At 41.0% G+C, this 17,765-nt stretch overlaps 1 protein-coding gene across 1 annotated transcript; it reads left to right on the plus strand.

Moving 5' to 3' along the window:
* The first annotated feature begins 3,199 nt into the window (after positions 1 to 3,199).
* On the plus strand, positions 3,200 to 17,495 carry LOC120043869 (roundabout homolog 2-like). Its single transcript, XM_038988474.1, has 6 exons — positions 3,200 to 3,224; positions 4,929 to 5,086; positions 12,385 to 12,505; positions 12,782 to 12,920; positions 13,067 to 13,194; positions 17,479 to 17,495. The coding sequence occupies exons 1-6, from the start codon at positions 3,200 to 3,202 to the stop codon at positions 17,493 to 17,495; spliced, it is 588 nt and encodes a 195-aa protein (XP_038844402.1).
* The last annotated feature ends 270 nt before the right edge of the window (positions 17,496 to 17,765 follow it).

Genomic DNA, 17,765 nt, shown 5'->3' on the forward strand with positions numbered 1-17,765 from the left:
CGTACAATAGATAGCTCCAACAACCAGAGTGACATAGGCTAGAACCCTAAATTACATATAAAAAAATCACCAAATGTAAATACCAATGTAACCAGGGTACACAAGCTATAGCCTCCGATAGCGGCATATTTCATATCAACCGACAAAATGACACACTACTCAACTCAGCTCAACTCAGCTCAGCCAAAGACCGATGTAGCATCCAAAGATACAATCAATAGGTGGCACTAAAAGTTCAATATATAAACACATTTAATTTGAAAAGTTTGAAAAGCAAACACCTTAGCCTTTCACAATGCATTTACAATTCTTCCAAAGCACCGCGCACAAACACACACACACACACATAATAATATTATTATTATGTGAAATATTATTACACACAAATATATACAGTTGAAGTCGGAAGTTTACATACACCTTAGCCAAATACATTTCAATTCAGTTTTTCACAATTCCTGACATTTAATCCTAGTAAAAATTCCCTGTCTTAGGTCAGTTAGGATCACCACTTTATTTTAAGAGTGTGAAATGTCAGAATAATAGTAGAGAGAATGATTTATTTCAGCTTTTATTTCGTTCATCACATTCCCAGTGGGTCAGAAGTTTACATACACTCAAATAGTATTTGGTAGCATTGCCTTTAAATTGTTTAACTTGGGTCAAACGTTTCAGGTAGCCTTCCACAAGCTTCCCACAATAAGTTGGGTGAATTTTGGCCCCTTCCTCCTGACAGAGCTGGTGTAACTGAGTCAGGTTTGTAGGCATCTTTGCACGCACATGCTTTTTCAGTTCTGCCCTCAAATGTGTTGCCCACAGTTCTGCCCACAATAGGATTGATGTCAGGGCTTTGTGATGGCCGCTCCAATACCTTGATTTTGTTGTACTTAAGCCAAAATTGCCACAATTTTGGAAGTATGCTTGGTGTCATTGTCCATTTGTAAGACTCATTTGCGACCGAGCTTTAACTTCCTGACTGATGTCTTGAGATGTTGCTTCTATATATCCACATAATTTTCCTTCCTCATAATGCCAACTACTTTGTGAAGAGCACCAGTCCTGCAGCAAAGCACCCCCACAACATGATGCTGCCACCCCCGTGCTTCACGGTTGGAAAGGTGTTCTTCGGCTTGCAAGCATCCCCCTTTTTCCTCCAAACATAACGATGGTCATTATTGCCAAACAGTTCTATTTTTGTTTCATCAGACCAGAGGACATTTCTCCAAAAAGTACGATCTTTGTCCCCCCATGTGCAGGTTACGTTGATATAGGACTCATTTTACTGTGGATATAGATACTTTTGTACCGGTTTCCTCCAGCATCTTCACAAGGTCCTTTGATGTTTTTCTGGGATTGATTTGCACTTTTCGCGCCAAAGTATGTTCATCTCTCGGAGACAGAACGCATCTCCTTCCTGAGCGGTATGACGGCTGCGTGGTCCCATGGTGTTTATACTTGCATACTATTGTTTGTACAGATGAACGTGGTACCTTCAGGCATTTGGAAATTGCTCCCAAGGATGAACCAGACTTGTGGAGGTCTACAATTTTTTCCCCTGAGGTCTTGGCTGATTTCTTTTGATTTTCCCATGATGTCAAGCAAAGAACCACTGAGTTTGAAGGTAGGCCTTGAAATACATCCACAGGTACACCCCAAATTCTCTCAAATTATGTCAATTAGCCTATCAGAAGCTTCTAAAGCCATGACTACATTTTCTGGAATTTTCCAAGCTGTTTAAAGGCACAGTCAACTTAGTGAATGTAACTTCTGACCCACTGGAATTGTGATATAAGTGAAATAATCTGTCTGTAAACAATTGTTAGAAAAATTACTTGTATCGTGCACAAAGTAGATGTCCTAACCGACTTGCCAAAACTATAGTTTGTTAACAAGAAATTTGTGGAGTGATTGAAAAACGAGTTTTGATGACTCGAACCTCAGTGTTTGTAAACTTCCGATTTCAACTATATATTCTAATTAAGGTTCTAACATAATTTCCATATCAACAATCGAAATGACTGAGAACTCAGTTTAAAACGTCAAAATAGTGTCTCATCAAAATGAAATTCTAGCTTTTTAAATCAAATGCATCAAAGGAATGTTGTGTATTTTCATGTTCATTTAAACAATAGCCTAACCCGCTAATTGCAAAGGAAAAGGAAATTAATTAGGCCTACCTTTACTTTTAAATTAAGTCCATTCGTCTGTCCTTCAGGCTGAACCTCTCAGTGTGACAGCGTTTCATGGCCAAGGATGACACTTTTTTTTAACCTTTATATAACTAGGCTAAGTCAGATAACAACAAATTATTATTTTACAATGCGGCCTACCCCAGCCAAACCCTACCCTAACCTGGATGACGTTGGGCCAATTGTGCGCCGCCCTATGGTACTCTCGATCATAGCCAGTTGTGATACAGCCCGGGATCAAACCAGGGTCTGTAGTGACACCTCTAGCACTGAGATGCAGTGCATTAGACCGCTGCGCCACTCAGGAGCCCTAAAATGATCAAATCTGACTTCCATTTGAACACTGATAATGTCCAAAATACTGTAAAACATTCCTCTCCTCTCATCTCTGATTGGCTGTGTGCCAGGCTGCTTTGTCAGGGTGAGTATGGTACATTAGATCGGATGATTTTCTGTCCCTTCCTCTGATGGTCAGGAAGTGCAGGTGTTGGTCTCACTCTTTGAATTATACCAAGTTATTGTTGAAAATTCAACTTGAAAACGTTTGGGGTGCAGTACAGTGTACATTTGTCTTTTTCTAGCTAGCTTCAATAATTTCAAGGGATGCGGGCGCCAAATTATGTAGACACGGGCAAATGAACAGAGCTTACCCACACACGCAACACACATGCACAACATATGAAATTGGCTCAATGCAACAAATGAGGCTAGGCAAAGCAGCGAGGCCTATGTTGTTCATCGACAGTGACTGGAATCAGGAACGGCCGCGAATGCCGCAAGTTCTGAATGGATTTGAATTGATGGGAAGGAAGGCATGAATACCCTAACACGTTTTGATGCAGTTTTAGCACATTTTGAGATTTTGAGCATAAAAAAACCTTTAAAGAAAACAGATAAAAAATGATGAAACAGCTTTTCATAACAGCTTTTCTTATTAGATTATCACAGGGTAAGCACTGCCACTGAATGAAAGACAGTGTCTTGTTTTGTTGTTCGCATGAGACCAAATTATGATTGTCCTCCGCAGGCCTCTCAGTGAGATGGTTATTCAGCTCTTCATGTGATTGGCTGACACACTCACACATTGTTGACACTAAGGGTTGAAGTTACCCCTAAGCACTGATCCAAGGTCATATACTCCTGTTTTTACTCCCGATGGTTAAAGTTGTGACTAACAGATGATAAGATGACTCTAGATCTGTCATTAAGGGCAACTTCTACCCAAAGCACTGAAACTACCTAGAACTCTGTCCAATCGTCTCCAATCACTAGCCACTTGTGGCCTAAGTGAAATACGAACAAATACCAACTCCACTATCCTCATAGTTATTTTTAACACACTGATACAGGCTACTGCCATTTTCCAACAGACTCCATTCAGTTTAATCCATATCATCAGCATCCTGGCATTACAGTATATTGGATCGAGTCCAAAGCAATATCCCTTCTCCTCATAAACTTTATCCTCACGGAAACTTTATCCTCTGGTGCTAGCTTAAGGGCATAGCCAGGCACCAATTGGATAGTTGCAGAGTGAAATAACGATTGAATGCGGGTCAATTCAGAGAGATACGGAAGGAGAGCAGCAGACTACACTAATAGAAGTGGCGAAGAGGTGCAGAAGAATCTGATAAAGAGTCATTCAATGGGAATACAGATTGAGGAAGGAAGAAGGGTTGATTGCATCTGGCCTGTAGGTGTGGTTTGATAGAGGGTGGTTGGTTATTATTGGTAGAGTTGATGTTGTTGGTGTGCGTGGTTGCATGTGTGTAGGTGTGTTTGTGAGTGTTCATATTTCTATAAGCTTTTGTCTTATGCTCTGTGTGCAAGTGTGTGTACATGTTTGTCTCTTTTGTATGTTCTGTAAGTGTTTGTATTTCTGTCTCATGCATATGGATGTGTGTGTGTCTGGGGAGTGTGTTAGGCCGATTGAATAATTCATCCACCTTGTGTCAGAAAGGAGCCTGTCCATTATTGATGAGCCGCTATGCCATAGGCACACGCACACGCGTACGCACACACACACACACACACTCAGGACACTGAGTAAATGAAGACCATAGGGAGGCAACACGCACGCACACACACACATGCGCATGCACACACACACACACACACACACTCAGGACACTGAGTCAATGAAGACCATAGGAAGGCAACACACACACCAATTTTTGAATCACAAGTCATATCATTATTATCCCAGTATTGAGGGGCTTTGGGTCATTCAATTAAATCATACACTGAGAGCCGCTCTTGCGTGTTGAATTTCATCTGTTTTGCATTCACCCTTTTTTTAACAAGACTTGATAGCGGAGACAGCACAAAGCTTTATGGCATACAGTTCGTACTTACACATGAAACTTAGACTACATTATAATGCATTCATGCAGCCACCCTGCACAGTGAAAGATGTGGTAGACTACCCTAACTTACGATTTCTGATGTGGACTTTCGAGGTATCTTTGTGACTCTCCCTTACAGAGGGAAAAGCAGAGCTATTATGATCTTGCTATTACCTCTCCAATTGTATTACATCAACACAAAGTGCTTAGGGGGTTAGGGGTTGATTTGGAATTGGGAAGTAGGCGTAGTACTCTGTATCACCCTCTCTCTATTCAATTCAATCTGCAATTGTGCTTTATTGGCAATAAATATGTACGAAAATTGCCAAAGCTAATAATGAATGTTTGCTGTATAATAACAATCGACCCCCCTCTCCCTCCCCTCTCTTACCAGTCTTGAGGGATGACTTCAGGCAGACACCCAGTGACGTAGTCGTGGCGGCAGGGGAGCCGGCGGTCATGGAGTGCATCCCCCCGCGGGGCCACCCGGAGCCCACCATCTCCTGGAAGAGGAACAACATGAAGGTCAACGACCACGACGAGAGGATCACCGTGAGTCCTATCCATCTGTATATAGACCTCTGTTTCATCCTTCTATACTTTCATTGTTGTGGCTATCCAAAAAAGAGGCCTGTACAGTGCATTCGGAAAGTATTCAGACCCCGTGACTTTTTCCACATTGTCACGTTACAGCTTTAATCTAAAATGAATGAAATAGTTTTTTTCCCCCTCATCAATCTACACACAATACCCCATAATGACAAAGCAAAAACAGGTTTTTAGAGATTTTAGCAAATTTAAACATAAGTATTCAGACCCTTTAGTCAGTACTTTGTTGAAGGACCTTTGGCAGTGATTACAGCCTCTAGTCTTTTTGGGTTTGACACTCAAGTTTGGCAAACCTGTATTTGGGGAGTTTCTCCCATTCTTCTCTAGAGATCCTCTCAAGCTCTGTCAGGTTGGATGGGGAACGTCGCTGCACAGCTATTTTCAGGTCTTTCCAGAGATGTTCGATCGGGTTTAAGTCCAGGCTCTGGCTGGGCCACTCAAGGACATTAGAGACTTGTCCCTGAAGCCACTCCTGTGTTGTCTTGGCTGTGTGCTTAGGGTTGTTGTCCTGTTGGAAGGTGAACCTTTGCCCCAGTGTGAGGTCCTGAGTGCTCTGGACCAGGTTTTCATCAGGGATCTTTCTATACTTTGCTTCGTTCAAATTTCTCATGATCCTCACTAGTCTCTCAGTCCGTGCCACTGAAAAACATCCCCACAACATGATGCTGCCACCACCATGCTTCACCGTAGGGATGGTGCCAGGTTTCCTCCAGACGTGACGTTTGGCATTCAGGCCAGAGAGTTCAATCATCAGTCCAGATAATCTTGTTTCTCATGGTCTGAGAGTCTTTAGCTGCCTTTTGGCAAACTCCAAGCGGGCTGTCATGTGCTTTTTACTGAGGAGTGGCTTCTGTCTGGCCACTCTACCATAAAGGCCCAATTGGTGAAGTGCTGCAGAGATGGTTGTCCTTCTGGAAGATTCTCCCATCTCCACAGAGGAACTCTGGAGCTCTTTCAGAGTGACCATCGGGTTCTTGGTCACCTCTCTGACCATGGCCCTTCTCCCCCAGTTGCTCTGTTTGGCCGGGCGGCTAGCTCTAGGAAGAGTCTTGGGGGTTCCAAACTTCTTCCGTATAAGAATGAGGCCACTGTGTTCTTGGGGACCTTCATTGCTGTAGACATGTTTTGATACCCTTCCCCAAATCTGTGCCTCAACACAATCCTGTCTTGGAGCTCTATGGACAATTCCTTCGACCTCATGGCTTAGTTTTTGCTCTGACATGCACTGTCAACTGTGGGACCTTATATAGACAGCTGTGTGCCTTTCCAAATCATGTCCAATCAATTTCATTTTCTACAGGTGGACTCCAATCAAGTTGTAGAAACATCTCAAGGATGATCAATGACAACAGGATGCACCTGAGCTCATATTTGAGTCTCATAGCAAAGGGTCTGAATACTTATGTAAATAAGGTATTTCTGTTTGTATTTTTAATAAATTTGCAAAAAAATCTTATGACCTGTTTTCGCTTTGTCATTATGAGGTATTGTGTGTAGATAGATGAGGACATTTTTAAATCAATTTTAGAATAAGGCTGTAACAACATTTGGAAAAAGTCAAGGGGTCTGAATACTTTCCCTATGCACTGTATGTCTGTCTATCTATTATATCTATAATATAGTGCCTTCAGAATGTATTCACAACCTTTGACTTTTTCTTAATTTTGTTGTGTTTAAATTTAATTTAAAAATGATAAAATAATAAGTTACATGGTGTGTAATAATGGTGTTTAACACAATTTTTGAATGACTACCTCATCTCTGTTCTCCACACATACAGTTATCTGTCAGGTCCCTCAGTCGAGCAGTGAATTTAAAACCACTAAGAACAGGGAGGTTTTCCAATGCCTTGCAAAGAAGTGCACCTGTTGGTAGATGGGTGAAAATAAAATAAAAAGCAGGCATTGAATAGCCGTTTGAGCAGGGTGAAGTTAATTATTACACATTGGATGGTGTATCAACACACCCAGTCACGACAAATATACAGTCATCTTTCCTAACTCAGTTGCTGGAGAGGCAAGAAACTGCTCTGGGAGGCCAATGGTGACTTTAAAACACGTACAGAGTTTAAAGGCTGTGATAGGAGAAATCTGAGGATGGATCAACAACATTGTAGTTACTCCAGAATACTAACCTAATTGACAAAATGAAAATAACGAAGCCTGTACAGAATAAAAATACTCCAAAACATGCACCCTGTTTGCAGAAAGGCACAAAAGTAATACTGCAAAAAAATGCGGCAAAGCAATTAGCTTTTTGTCCTGAATACAAAGTGTTATGTTTGGGGCAAATCCAATACAACACATTACTGAGTATCACTCTCCATGTTTTCAAGCATAGTGGCGGCTGCATCATGTTATGGATATGCTTGTAATCATTAAGGACTGGGGAGTTTTTCAGGATAAAAAATAATTGAAATGAAGGTAAACACAGGCAAAATCCTAGAGGAAAACCTGTTTGTTTGCTTTCCACCAGACACTGGGAGATTAATTCACCTTTCAGCAGAACAATAACCTAAAACACAAGGCCAAATCTACTCTGGAATTGCTTACCAAGATGACAGTGATGTTCCTCAGTGACCGAGTTACAGTTTTGACTTAAATATACTTGAAAATTGATGGGAAGAACTGAAAATGGTTGTCTAGCAATGATCAACATCCAATTTGACAGAGCTTGAAGAATATTTGAAAATAATAGTCATATAATTATTTATTGTGTGTCCCTTTCAGGAAATATGTCTTACAGCTCAACAAACACTAGCACAGCATCACCAATAGGTGCATAAATACATAAATCACAGGCAATAACTACAAAAGAAAACACAATTGGGAAAATGTTGCACAATCCAGGTGTGGGAAGCTCTTAGAGACTTATCCAGAAAGACTCACAGCTTTAATCGCTGCCAAAGGTGCTTCTACAAAGTATTGACTCAGGGGTGTTTTTTTCAATAAAGTACCAAACATTTCTAAAAAATGTTTTCACTTTGTCATTATGGGGTATTTTGTGTAGATGGATGAGAATTTTTTTTTTGGAATCCAGTTTGAATTCAATCTGTAACACAACAAAATGTGAAATAAGTCAAGGGGTATGAAAACTTCTGAAAGCACTGTATGTGATATAGACATGTCATTTTAATTTCATTCATAGGACATTTGAAAAACATTTAATCATTTAAGCACAACCATATTGTTTTATAATTCATATGTTTGACATTTAACGTTTGAACCTACAATATTTGGTTGCCAAACCAGGACTTTCATCCTCTGTGCCACCAGGGAAGCCCTCTTTCATCATCATCATTTTTCAGTATATAGCCATGGCAGTATGGCCAATCAGGAATTCCATGCTTCCTTTTAAGCATTCTTAGACGTATTTGAATACATTTTTGTGTATTCAAATACTTCTTAAATACAGAACCGTCAAACTAAATATTATTATTTTTTATCAGTTTTGAATTCAGGCTGAAACACAACAATATATGGAATAATTCAAAGGGTATGAATACTTTCTGAAGGCACTGTATAACTACAGTTGAAGTCTGAAGTTTACATATACCTTAGCCAAATACATTTAAACATTCACAATTCCTGACATTTAATCCTAGTAAAAATTCCCTGTCTTAGGTCAGTTAGGATCACCACTTTATTTTAAGAATGTGAAATGTCAGAATAATAGCAGAGAGAATGATTTATTTCAGCTTTTATTTCTTTCATCCCTTTCCTAGTGGGTTAGAGGTTTACATATACTCAATTAGTATTTGGTAGCATTGCCTTTAAATTGTTTGTCTTGGTGGCCTTGGGCCATTTTGCCACAACTTTGGAAGTATGCTTGTGGTCATTGTCCGTTAGGAAGACCCATTTGCGACTAAGATTTAACTTCCTGACTGATGTCTTGAGATGTTGCTTCAATATATCCACATGATTTTCCTCCCTCATGATGCCATCTATTTTGTGAAGTGCACCAGTCCCTCCTGCAGCAAAGCACCCCCACAACATGATGCTGCCACCCCCGTGCATCACGGTTGGGAAGGTGTTCTTCGGCTTGCAAGCCTCCCCCTTTTTCTTCCAAACATAACGATGGTCATTATGGCCAAGCAGTTCTATTTTTGTTTCATCAGACCAGAGGATATTTCTCAAAAAAGTACGATCTTTGTCCCTATGTGCAGTTGCAAACCATAGTCTGGCTTTTTTATGGCGGTTTTGGAGCAGTGGCTTCTTCCTTGCTTAGCGGCCTTTCAGGTTATGTCGATATAGGACTCATTTTACTGTGGATATAGATACTTTTGTACCTGTTTCCTCCAGCATCTTCACAAGGTCCTTTGATGTTGTTCTGGGATTGATTTGCACTTTTCACACCAAAGTACATTCATCTCTAGGAGACAGAACTTATCTCCTTCCTGAGCGGTATGACGGCTGCGTGGTCCCATGGTTTTTATACTTGCGTACTATTGTTTGTACAGATGAACGTGGTACCTTCCGGTGTTTGGAAATTGCTCCCAAGGATGAACCAGACTTGTAGAGGTCTACAATTTTATTTTCAGATTTTTTTATTTTCCCATGATGTCAAGGAAAGAGGCAGTGAGTTTGAATGTAGGCCTTGAAATACATCCACGGGTATACCTCCAATTTACTCAAATTATGTCAATTAGCCTATCAGAAGCTTCTAAAGCCATGACATCATTTTATGGAATTTCCCAAGCTGTTTAAAGGCACAGTCAACTTAGTGTTTGTAAACTTCTGACCCACTGGAATTGTGATACAGTGAATTATAAGTGAAAGAATCTGTCCGTAAACAATTGTTGGGAAAATTACTTGTGTCATGCACAAAGTAGATGTCCTAACCAACTTGACAAAACTATAGTTTGTTAACAAGAAATTTGTGGAGTGGTTGAAAAACAAGTTTTAATGACTCCAACCTAAGTGTATATAAAACCTCCGACTTCAACTGTATATACAAGTAGAACCTAGAATACCTATATCTATGCCTCAGTTTCATCTTTCTATCATTTAAGTGTTTTATCCATAGACCTTAAGGTTGTATCCCTTTGTTTGTCAGCTGAACACTGGTCAATACTGTATGACATTTATATGCTCAATGCTATAATGGACAAGCATGTGTATGGAATTGCATTGATTTTTGATTATTGGCAATGACGGAAATGAATAGATTATACAGCACATTTAGTTGAATCTATTTGAAGGTGTAATGACAAAAGCAGACCCACCACCACCTCTGCTCTCCCTGAGGTCTTAAGCACTCAGATACACTATATAATACACTACACACAGTCACTTATCTAAAGAGAACCCAGCTAGCACATAACGTTCTAAGAGCCACATGTTTCGTAGAGCTTGGTGTGAGCATGGTTGTGCTATGGTTAATTTGCATACAATCCTCCCACAACTTTCTGGGAGTGGTGCACAATAGTTGCTTGGCTTTGGAAAATTCTCTGCACATTTAAGGAACTTCACAAAATGAAAACAATTATATTATTGGTATTTCATTAGGAACTTTCCTAAACATTTTTTTATTTAACTAGGCAAGTCAGTTAAAAGAACAAATTCTTATTTACAATGATGGCCTAGAAACAGTGGGTAACTTCCTTGTACAGGGGCAGAATGAAAGATTTTTACCTTGGGGATTTGATCTTGCAACCTTTCGGTTACTGACCCAACACTCTAACCACTAGGCTACCTGCCACCCCACGTTTACATTTAATTTAATAAATAGTTCAGAGAACGTTAAGAAACAATGTTCTTCTGTGGGTATTTCTGTACTTAAGCACATTTTCTACAGGTTTCCTCATAGTTCTATTTTAAGTTATGTTCTCAAATTGTTCCGAGAACGTTAAGAAAACTTCCCATAAAAACCACAAGAAAACTTTGGTAACGTTCAGAGACCTTTCTAAGAATGTTATTTACAAACATATACATTCTGTTCTCAGCATCAACAAAACTCTCTATCCTCTTGTTAAGTGTGTTCAGGTGTGTTGGCCGCACCCACTAATTGGCTACAACTGATCTTAAAGAGTGCTTGTTTCCTTTGAAATGGGGTCTGTTTGAATAGACTAAAATTAACAGCTTTGTATGCGTAAAAAATTAAACATAGCATGCTAGCTCCATACTGGTGGTGAAGTGGACTAATTCCATGGATATAGAACAGGAGATTATAGGTTTGAATCTCTCTGATGCCTTGTCACAATAAAAAAGAAATGTATTTCCATGATTAATGCCTAATGAAATTAATATCCACGTGTTCTATTTGTGCTTGGAGTTCAAAAAAGTTAACCCAAAATAAGCTAGTCATTTTCTAAAAAGTTTTATTGAAACATAGTTTATTTTCTCAGAGTGTTAATAAGACCTCACATAAAAACGTACAAGAAACTAGAGTAAAACATTCTCAGAACCTCCCCTGCAACCTAAAACATTTACGTTCCCAGAACAAGTGAAATGTTCACTTCTGTTCTCAGAACGTTTAATAAAACGTTCTGTTTTACCGGTCAGGAAATGTATGGCTTTGCTCCCAGAACCAATCTGAAACAAAAAACATACGTTCCCTCAACTTCCAAGGAACCAAATGTGCTAACTGGGAAGGCTCTTGTTTAATGTATTCTACATTTGTTGGGAGAGAGAAATAGAGAGAGTGGGGTGGGGTGAGGTGAGGTGAGGTTGGAGAAAGAGAGAGACAGACAGAAACAGAAAGAGAGTAGGCTGGTATATAGGGGGGGGGAGTGAGATAGAAATTGAGAGAGGCAATGTGATGCTAGGGCTGTGGAGAGAGATTGAGCGAGAGAGAATAAAAGAGAGATGGAGGGAGAAAGAGAGAGAGAAAGAGAAGGAGACAACCATAATCAGACACAGATAACCAATTGCCTAAAATAACCAAATGCCTAAAATGTTGTTTACTCAATATATAACATGACAGAGTGAATGGGCTTGGGGACATGACAAGAACATCATCACTCTTCCCTCTGTGGTGGCTTTTAAGGGAACACTGTGGCTTACTTCTTGACCAGGTTCTTGACCTGGTTGCTGCTGAGGGGAGGACGGCTCAAAATAATGGCTGCAACGGCATTAAACCATGTGTTTGATGTATTTGATACCATTACACCTATTCCGCTCCAGCCTTTACCACGAGCCCGTCCTCCCCATTAAGGTGCCACCAACCTCCTGTGTTTTTGACTAACATGTTTGTTTATCCCCTCTCTCCCTCCTTTCCAATTCCTTTCCCCTTAATTATAGATCCGAGGAGGAAAGCTGATGATTTCAAACACGAGGAAGAGCGATGCGGGCATGTTTGTGTGTGTGGGCACCAATATGGTGGGAGAAAGGGACAGCGACCCAGCAGAACTAGTGGTGTTTGGTGAGTGGAGTTTCAACATGTCTTTTAACGTATTAAGTTTTCGCTCTCCTCCTCAACACATTCAAATGCTCAGTGTTTCCTCTTCTTCCTCTGTTTCTCACATTTTATCTTCTGCTGTGAATTCATCATCTTTTCCCTACTTTTTCCACTCTCCTATCTTGCCCTCCTCTTTTCTCTCCCCAACTTTCTCTCCTTGTTTTGCTTTTTCTCCCTCTTTCTTTCTTAACTTAGCTTGTTCTCTCTCTGACCATATCTCTGTCTCTGTCCGTCTGTCAGAGCGGCCCATGTTTGTTAAGCGTCCAGTGAACCAGGTGGTGCTGGCAGATGACATGGTGGACTTCCTGTGTGAGGCCCATGGAGACCCCGCCCCCACCATCCGCTGGAGGAGAGAGGAGGGAGAGCTGCCCCGTGGCAGGTGAGGACACACACAAAGATAGATACACACATACACAACATCACATTAGCATTGGGTCACCAGAAATCAATGAGGGTGAATGGATCCCAGTTAGCATACAGTACCATCCTATCAGCTCTGCTCTGCTGCTGCTGTTGTTGTTGCAGGTCAGAGATCCGCAGTGACCACAGCTTGCGTCTGACTCAGGTCCGGGCCGAGGACGAGGGCACCTACACCTGTGTGTCTGAGAACAGCGTGGGAAAGGCAGAAGCATCGGGCAGCCTGCAGGTCCACGGTAAGACCGGGCACAACACATGGGGATGCACACACATGACATGCAAAACACACTCACTGGTACAGAGTGACACACACACACACACACACACACACACACACACACACACACACACACACACACACACACACACACACACACACACACACACACACACACACACACACACACACACACACACACACACACACACACACAAGTGGAGACACAGGCACATACACCAATAGGAGCTTATGGCATGGAGTTGTGTGGAGATTATTGGCTGTTGGGAGATGATTTAGTTTGGAGAGTGCAGCTGCATTATTAATGGTGTGTGTGTGTGTGTGCGTGCGTGTGCGTGCGTGTTTCGTCTACAACACACTCAGAGTAGAGGAGACAGCCAGAGGGGTTTCTGTTTGAGCACATCTCTTTCAGTCTGAGCCCTCTCATTTCCAATCTCCACCTCTCCCTTTACACATTCATCACTTAAGTTTTGACCTATAGCCGACATATCATAATACCTATTCATACCAGGGATTGGGGTCAATACCATTTCAGTTCAATCAATTCAGACGATGAATAGAAAGAGTTGGAAAATGTACTTGAAACGTGGCATTGATTTTCTATAAGGAAGTTTCAATTTCACTTCCTGACTTGACTAGTAAAACATCATCTAACCATGATACACTAATTCTTGGTTCATTGGACTGCACTGCTCATTCAATCATCCTCAAGTCTCAACTCAACTCGACCCATCTCATTTTCATTCATCTCTCTTTTTTTCTCTCCGGTCCATTTTTTCCCATCTCTCCGTCCCAGTGGGTCCATTTAGTAAGTACACCATTTCATCTCATCTCTCTGCATGTAGCGTGTGTCGAGTGAAGGACAAGGATTGATCTGATTGCTTGCGATTGGGTCTCGTCCATGCGGTTGCCATATTTGGCATAGTAGAAACCCCCCATTTGCTTTTATCTGATTGGCGTCTTGATGAAGGGGGGAAAAGTCAATATGCATTAAATGCCCCTGGCCACCCTGTAAAATCATACTCTGCAATACCATATATGGACATGGCTCAACAGCAGCAATCCAATCCGTTTTGAGTTCATCTATAAAATGGTCTGTACTATAGATGTATATATTTACAGCAACAACCCTTAACATTGGAATGCCAAAAAAGGTTAATTGGATCAATTGGCTTGTGATATTGACACATGGAGAGCTAGTCTTTTCTGTACACCTACAGCGACTGATACCATGCACGTGTGTGTACGTGTGGGGGGTGGGTGTGTGTGTGTGTGTGAGTGTGTGCGTGCACGCACTAAGGCTCAATGCTTCAAATAGGCTAGTGATAGGACCACAGTCATGTCCTTGACTTGTCAATGACGATTACAGCAGAGATCAATGGGACAGGGTTGAACTCTAAGATTTATACCCACATTGGCAAATGACCTAAGGAAGCTATATGAGGGAGGGAGAAGGGGAGAAGGCGATCAATACTAGCCCAGAAGTAAAGGTGACAGGCAGGCTGAGGTAGCTACTGCGATTTGGAGGTCTACCAAACCCTTCTATGCACTCGAGGTAGAAGTTGCCCATAATCACAGATCTGGGATCAGATTACGCTAACCCCAATCCTAGCATTAACCATTATTGTTAGAAAAAAAATCTGACCCTGTGTCAATGGTTACGGACAATTTACTGCCTTCTTTGCTACTTGGTAGATCAAATGGGGTTTCCTCCTGTCTGAGGTTTGGCTAACACCTATGCTATAGCGTAACCCAACTTGGTTGCAGATGTTTCATATTTAAAAGGCCCCTTTTTTAAAAGGTTTAATAGGAGAATGTAAATATTTTGCGACCTGTTTCCATTTTAGTATCCCTCCCACACTAGACGTACCACTTAGCCCACAGCACCATGTGCGACTAATTTTGGACACAGTCCGAAGATGCTAACATCAATTAAGCGCCAAGCCATCAGCTACTCGCATATTATTGTGAATGAAAATAAGAGCCATTTTTTTTGTGATAGCAGTCAAGTGTAGGTTAACAAAAAGTTATTTTTGGAGTAACCCAGAAGCTTTTCTGTCTCATAAAACCAAAAAAGCAAGCCATAGCTATGAAATTAAACGTTGTTCTGCAATGAAACTGAAGATATTGCACTATATTTCTTCAGAGAGTGTACATGTCAAAATGAAAGAAAATGAAGTGGAAATGGTAGATTAAGAAGGAACAGTATACAGGCCACAAGGCACATGCACAGGTAGAGGTCTAAGGGTGCCTGAGCCCCTGCCCTTTTGTCCTCCTATGAGTAAAGTGCCCTTTCAGATTGGTTAATTATTAACAATTTATTTCACTTTTAGTCGATTTTCTCTCGTTATTTAAATTAATTTCCCATCAAACTAGATAATTTCACCTTTTTTTTGTGTGGAAAATTCCCTCTCACCCGCTCCTCTGCCCCCACGCGAGTGTGCACTGCAGGTATAAGATACCTGCACGCAACGAAAGTGTAGTAGTGGCTCCCTTTTCAGTTGCATGTGTCATATCACAGTCAGGAACAGAGAAGGCTTTAATTAGACTGTTTGTTAGTAGGCCTAAGAGGAAAATGTCAGCAGCAGAACAAACTCCAATCACAGGTAAAGACTAGTTAGATTGTTTCAACAGCATAGCTAACTAGCTAGCTAGCTAACTAGCTGGTTTACATAATCTACATTCGCTATGATCAGCTGACAGCCCACCCCTCTTCGGCCTCTCTTTGTAGCCTGACGACTCACACTAAATTCTTTCACTGCTCTGTCGTTCGTTACATACTTTAGACTGACATCATTGAAGTCTTTTGTGGTGAGGAGCGGCACGAGGGGCTTTGTACAAAACAAAGTAATCAGCGATTGAATCGTCTCGAACCAATCAGAGTATCAAAGCTAATGACATATTTTCAAACCGCTGCTTTACCCAAGTGTGTTCTGACTCAGGCCCAACCCATCGGTTTCGGGACCAATCAAATGCCCCCGAATGTGTTCGCATTTGGTGTAGGGTCAGGGAGGTACTCATATCCAGACTCATTGTGGAGAAGAAACTAAAGTCCATGTGCATGGCGTAGCATTTGGCCGGGGCAAGGCGTCTGGGTAGCCAAGCAACTCTCTTTGAGCAGTAGGCTATAAAATTGTGTACAGTGGGATGAGTGGGATTTTGCAGAAAATAAAGCTATATGCTTAAAAATCTATTTAAATTTAGCTACAGGAGCATTAGATAATTAGCTATGAATGTACGAAATGTAAGTAAATATATATATATATATATTTATATATATATTTATTTAGTTTTTGGGCACAGGCCACCGAGGGAGGAAAGACTCCACTTATAATTTGTACAATGGCTTGTTGAAGAACAGTATAAAAAGAAAACTTCCCATCAGACAATAGAAATTTAGCACAAAATGAGAAGTGGAGGGGATAAGAGAAGAAACGGGTGGGTCCTTTAATGGGGGCTCGTCCGGGATAGCAATCTCAAAGGATCTTTTTTATCATGCCCGCAGCGGCAATAAAATCATAACATAATCTCAGCGTGTAATTTCCTAAACTGCCCTGCATATTAGCATGTATAAAGGACAGGGACAATAGAGGGGGAAGTAAGAAGGTGTAAGACTAATTTAGATACAACAGATTAAAGACTGGGAAGGCACTGGGGCGATGTTTGAAAGCCTGTTCAATAGGCAGTCTTGTGTGGGGCGGAAAACAACCCAATTATTGAGCAAGTGGGTCAGAGAGGAGAGAGTGGGTGAGAGATAGAGAGAGGACAGGGTGTGTGTATGTATGTGTGTGTGTGCGTGCGTGAGAGAGAGAGTGAGAGAAATAAAGAAACAAAGTGAAAAATAGAGAGAAAGAGAGAGAGAAAATAGACTAAAACACTACCTGTACTGAATTTATGACGGAAAAAAAACAACTACATTAAGATATTCAGTTTATCAGCAACATATCAGCATGCAATATCAGTACACACAAATTCACTTTAATCTTCCTAATTTACTATGGATTAGATCTACATGAAGACAAGGATTTTAGCACCAAAAAGCTCTTTCAATTGTTTTCTTCAGGGAAAGAACTTGAAGGCCCAGAACATTGTACTCGTTCATTCTGTTCTACAGGGGGTAACTTTAACTTTAGCAGGTCTTTTGCAAGTCCTCTCAAGCTTAAAACATTGTCTTTTTGATGCAGTATTAATAGCGTTTGGGTGCATTTTTAATTGCGAGCGGGTCTACTCGAGCGTATGTAGGTGGCTGTTGTCTGTCGACATCATCGTGTGACTGTGACAGCTGCCTGTCACTCTTAGCCCCTGAGGAGCTCTCTCCGAGGACACGGCTGTGCTTTGTTGCTTACCTTGTGTGTGTGTGTGTGTGTGGGGGAAATGTCTTTCTTGCAAGCTCTAAACCCAACAATGCAGTAATCCATAACAAAGTAATACTAAAATAACATAAGGTAGAACAAAAATACATGAGAAATAAAACTAAGAAGAACACGAGAAAGTAAGTAAGCATAATATATACAGGGTCAGTCAGTTCCAATACCATATTTACAATGTACAGGGACACTGGAGTAATAG

Source organism: Salvelinus namaycush, chromosome 3 (genome assembly GCF_016432855.1).
Source record: "Salvelinus namaycush isolate Seneca chromosome 3, SaNama_1.0, whole genome shotgun sequence".
Taxonomy (NCBI): Eukaryota; Metazoa; Chordata; class Actinopteri; order Salmoniformes; family Salmonidae; genus Salvelinus; species Salvelinus namaycush.

Excerpts from the sequence above, each read along its gene's own strand:
- LOC120043869 (XM_038988474.1), top strand. The coding sequence starts at position 3,200 with ATGATTGTCCTCCGCAGGCCTCTCA. Across the intron at positions 12,506-12,781 it reads AGCAGAACTAGTGGTGTTTG|AGCGGCCCATGTTTGTTAAG; the intron begins GTGAGTGGAGTT and ends TCCGTCTGTCAG. Across the intron at positions 12,921-13,066 it reads GGAGAGCTGCCCCGTGGCAG|GTCAGAGATCCGCAGTGACC; the intron begins GTGAGGACACAC and ends TTGTTGTTGCAG.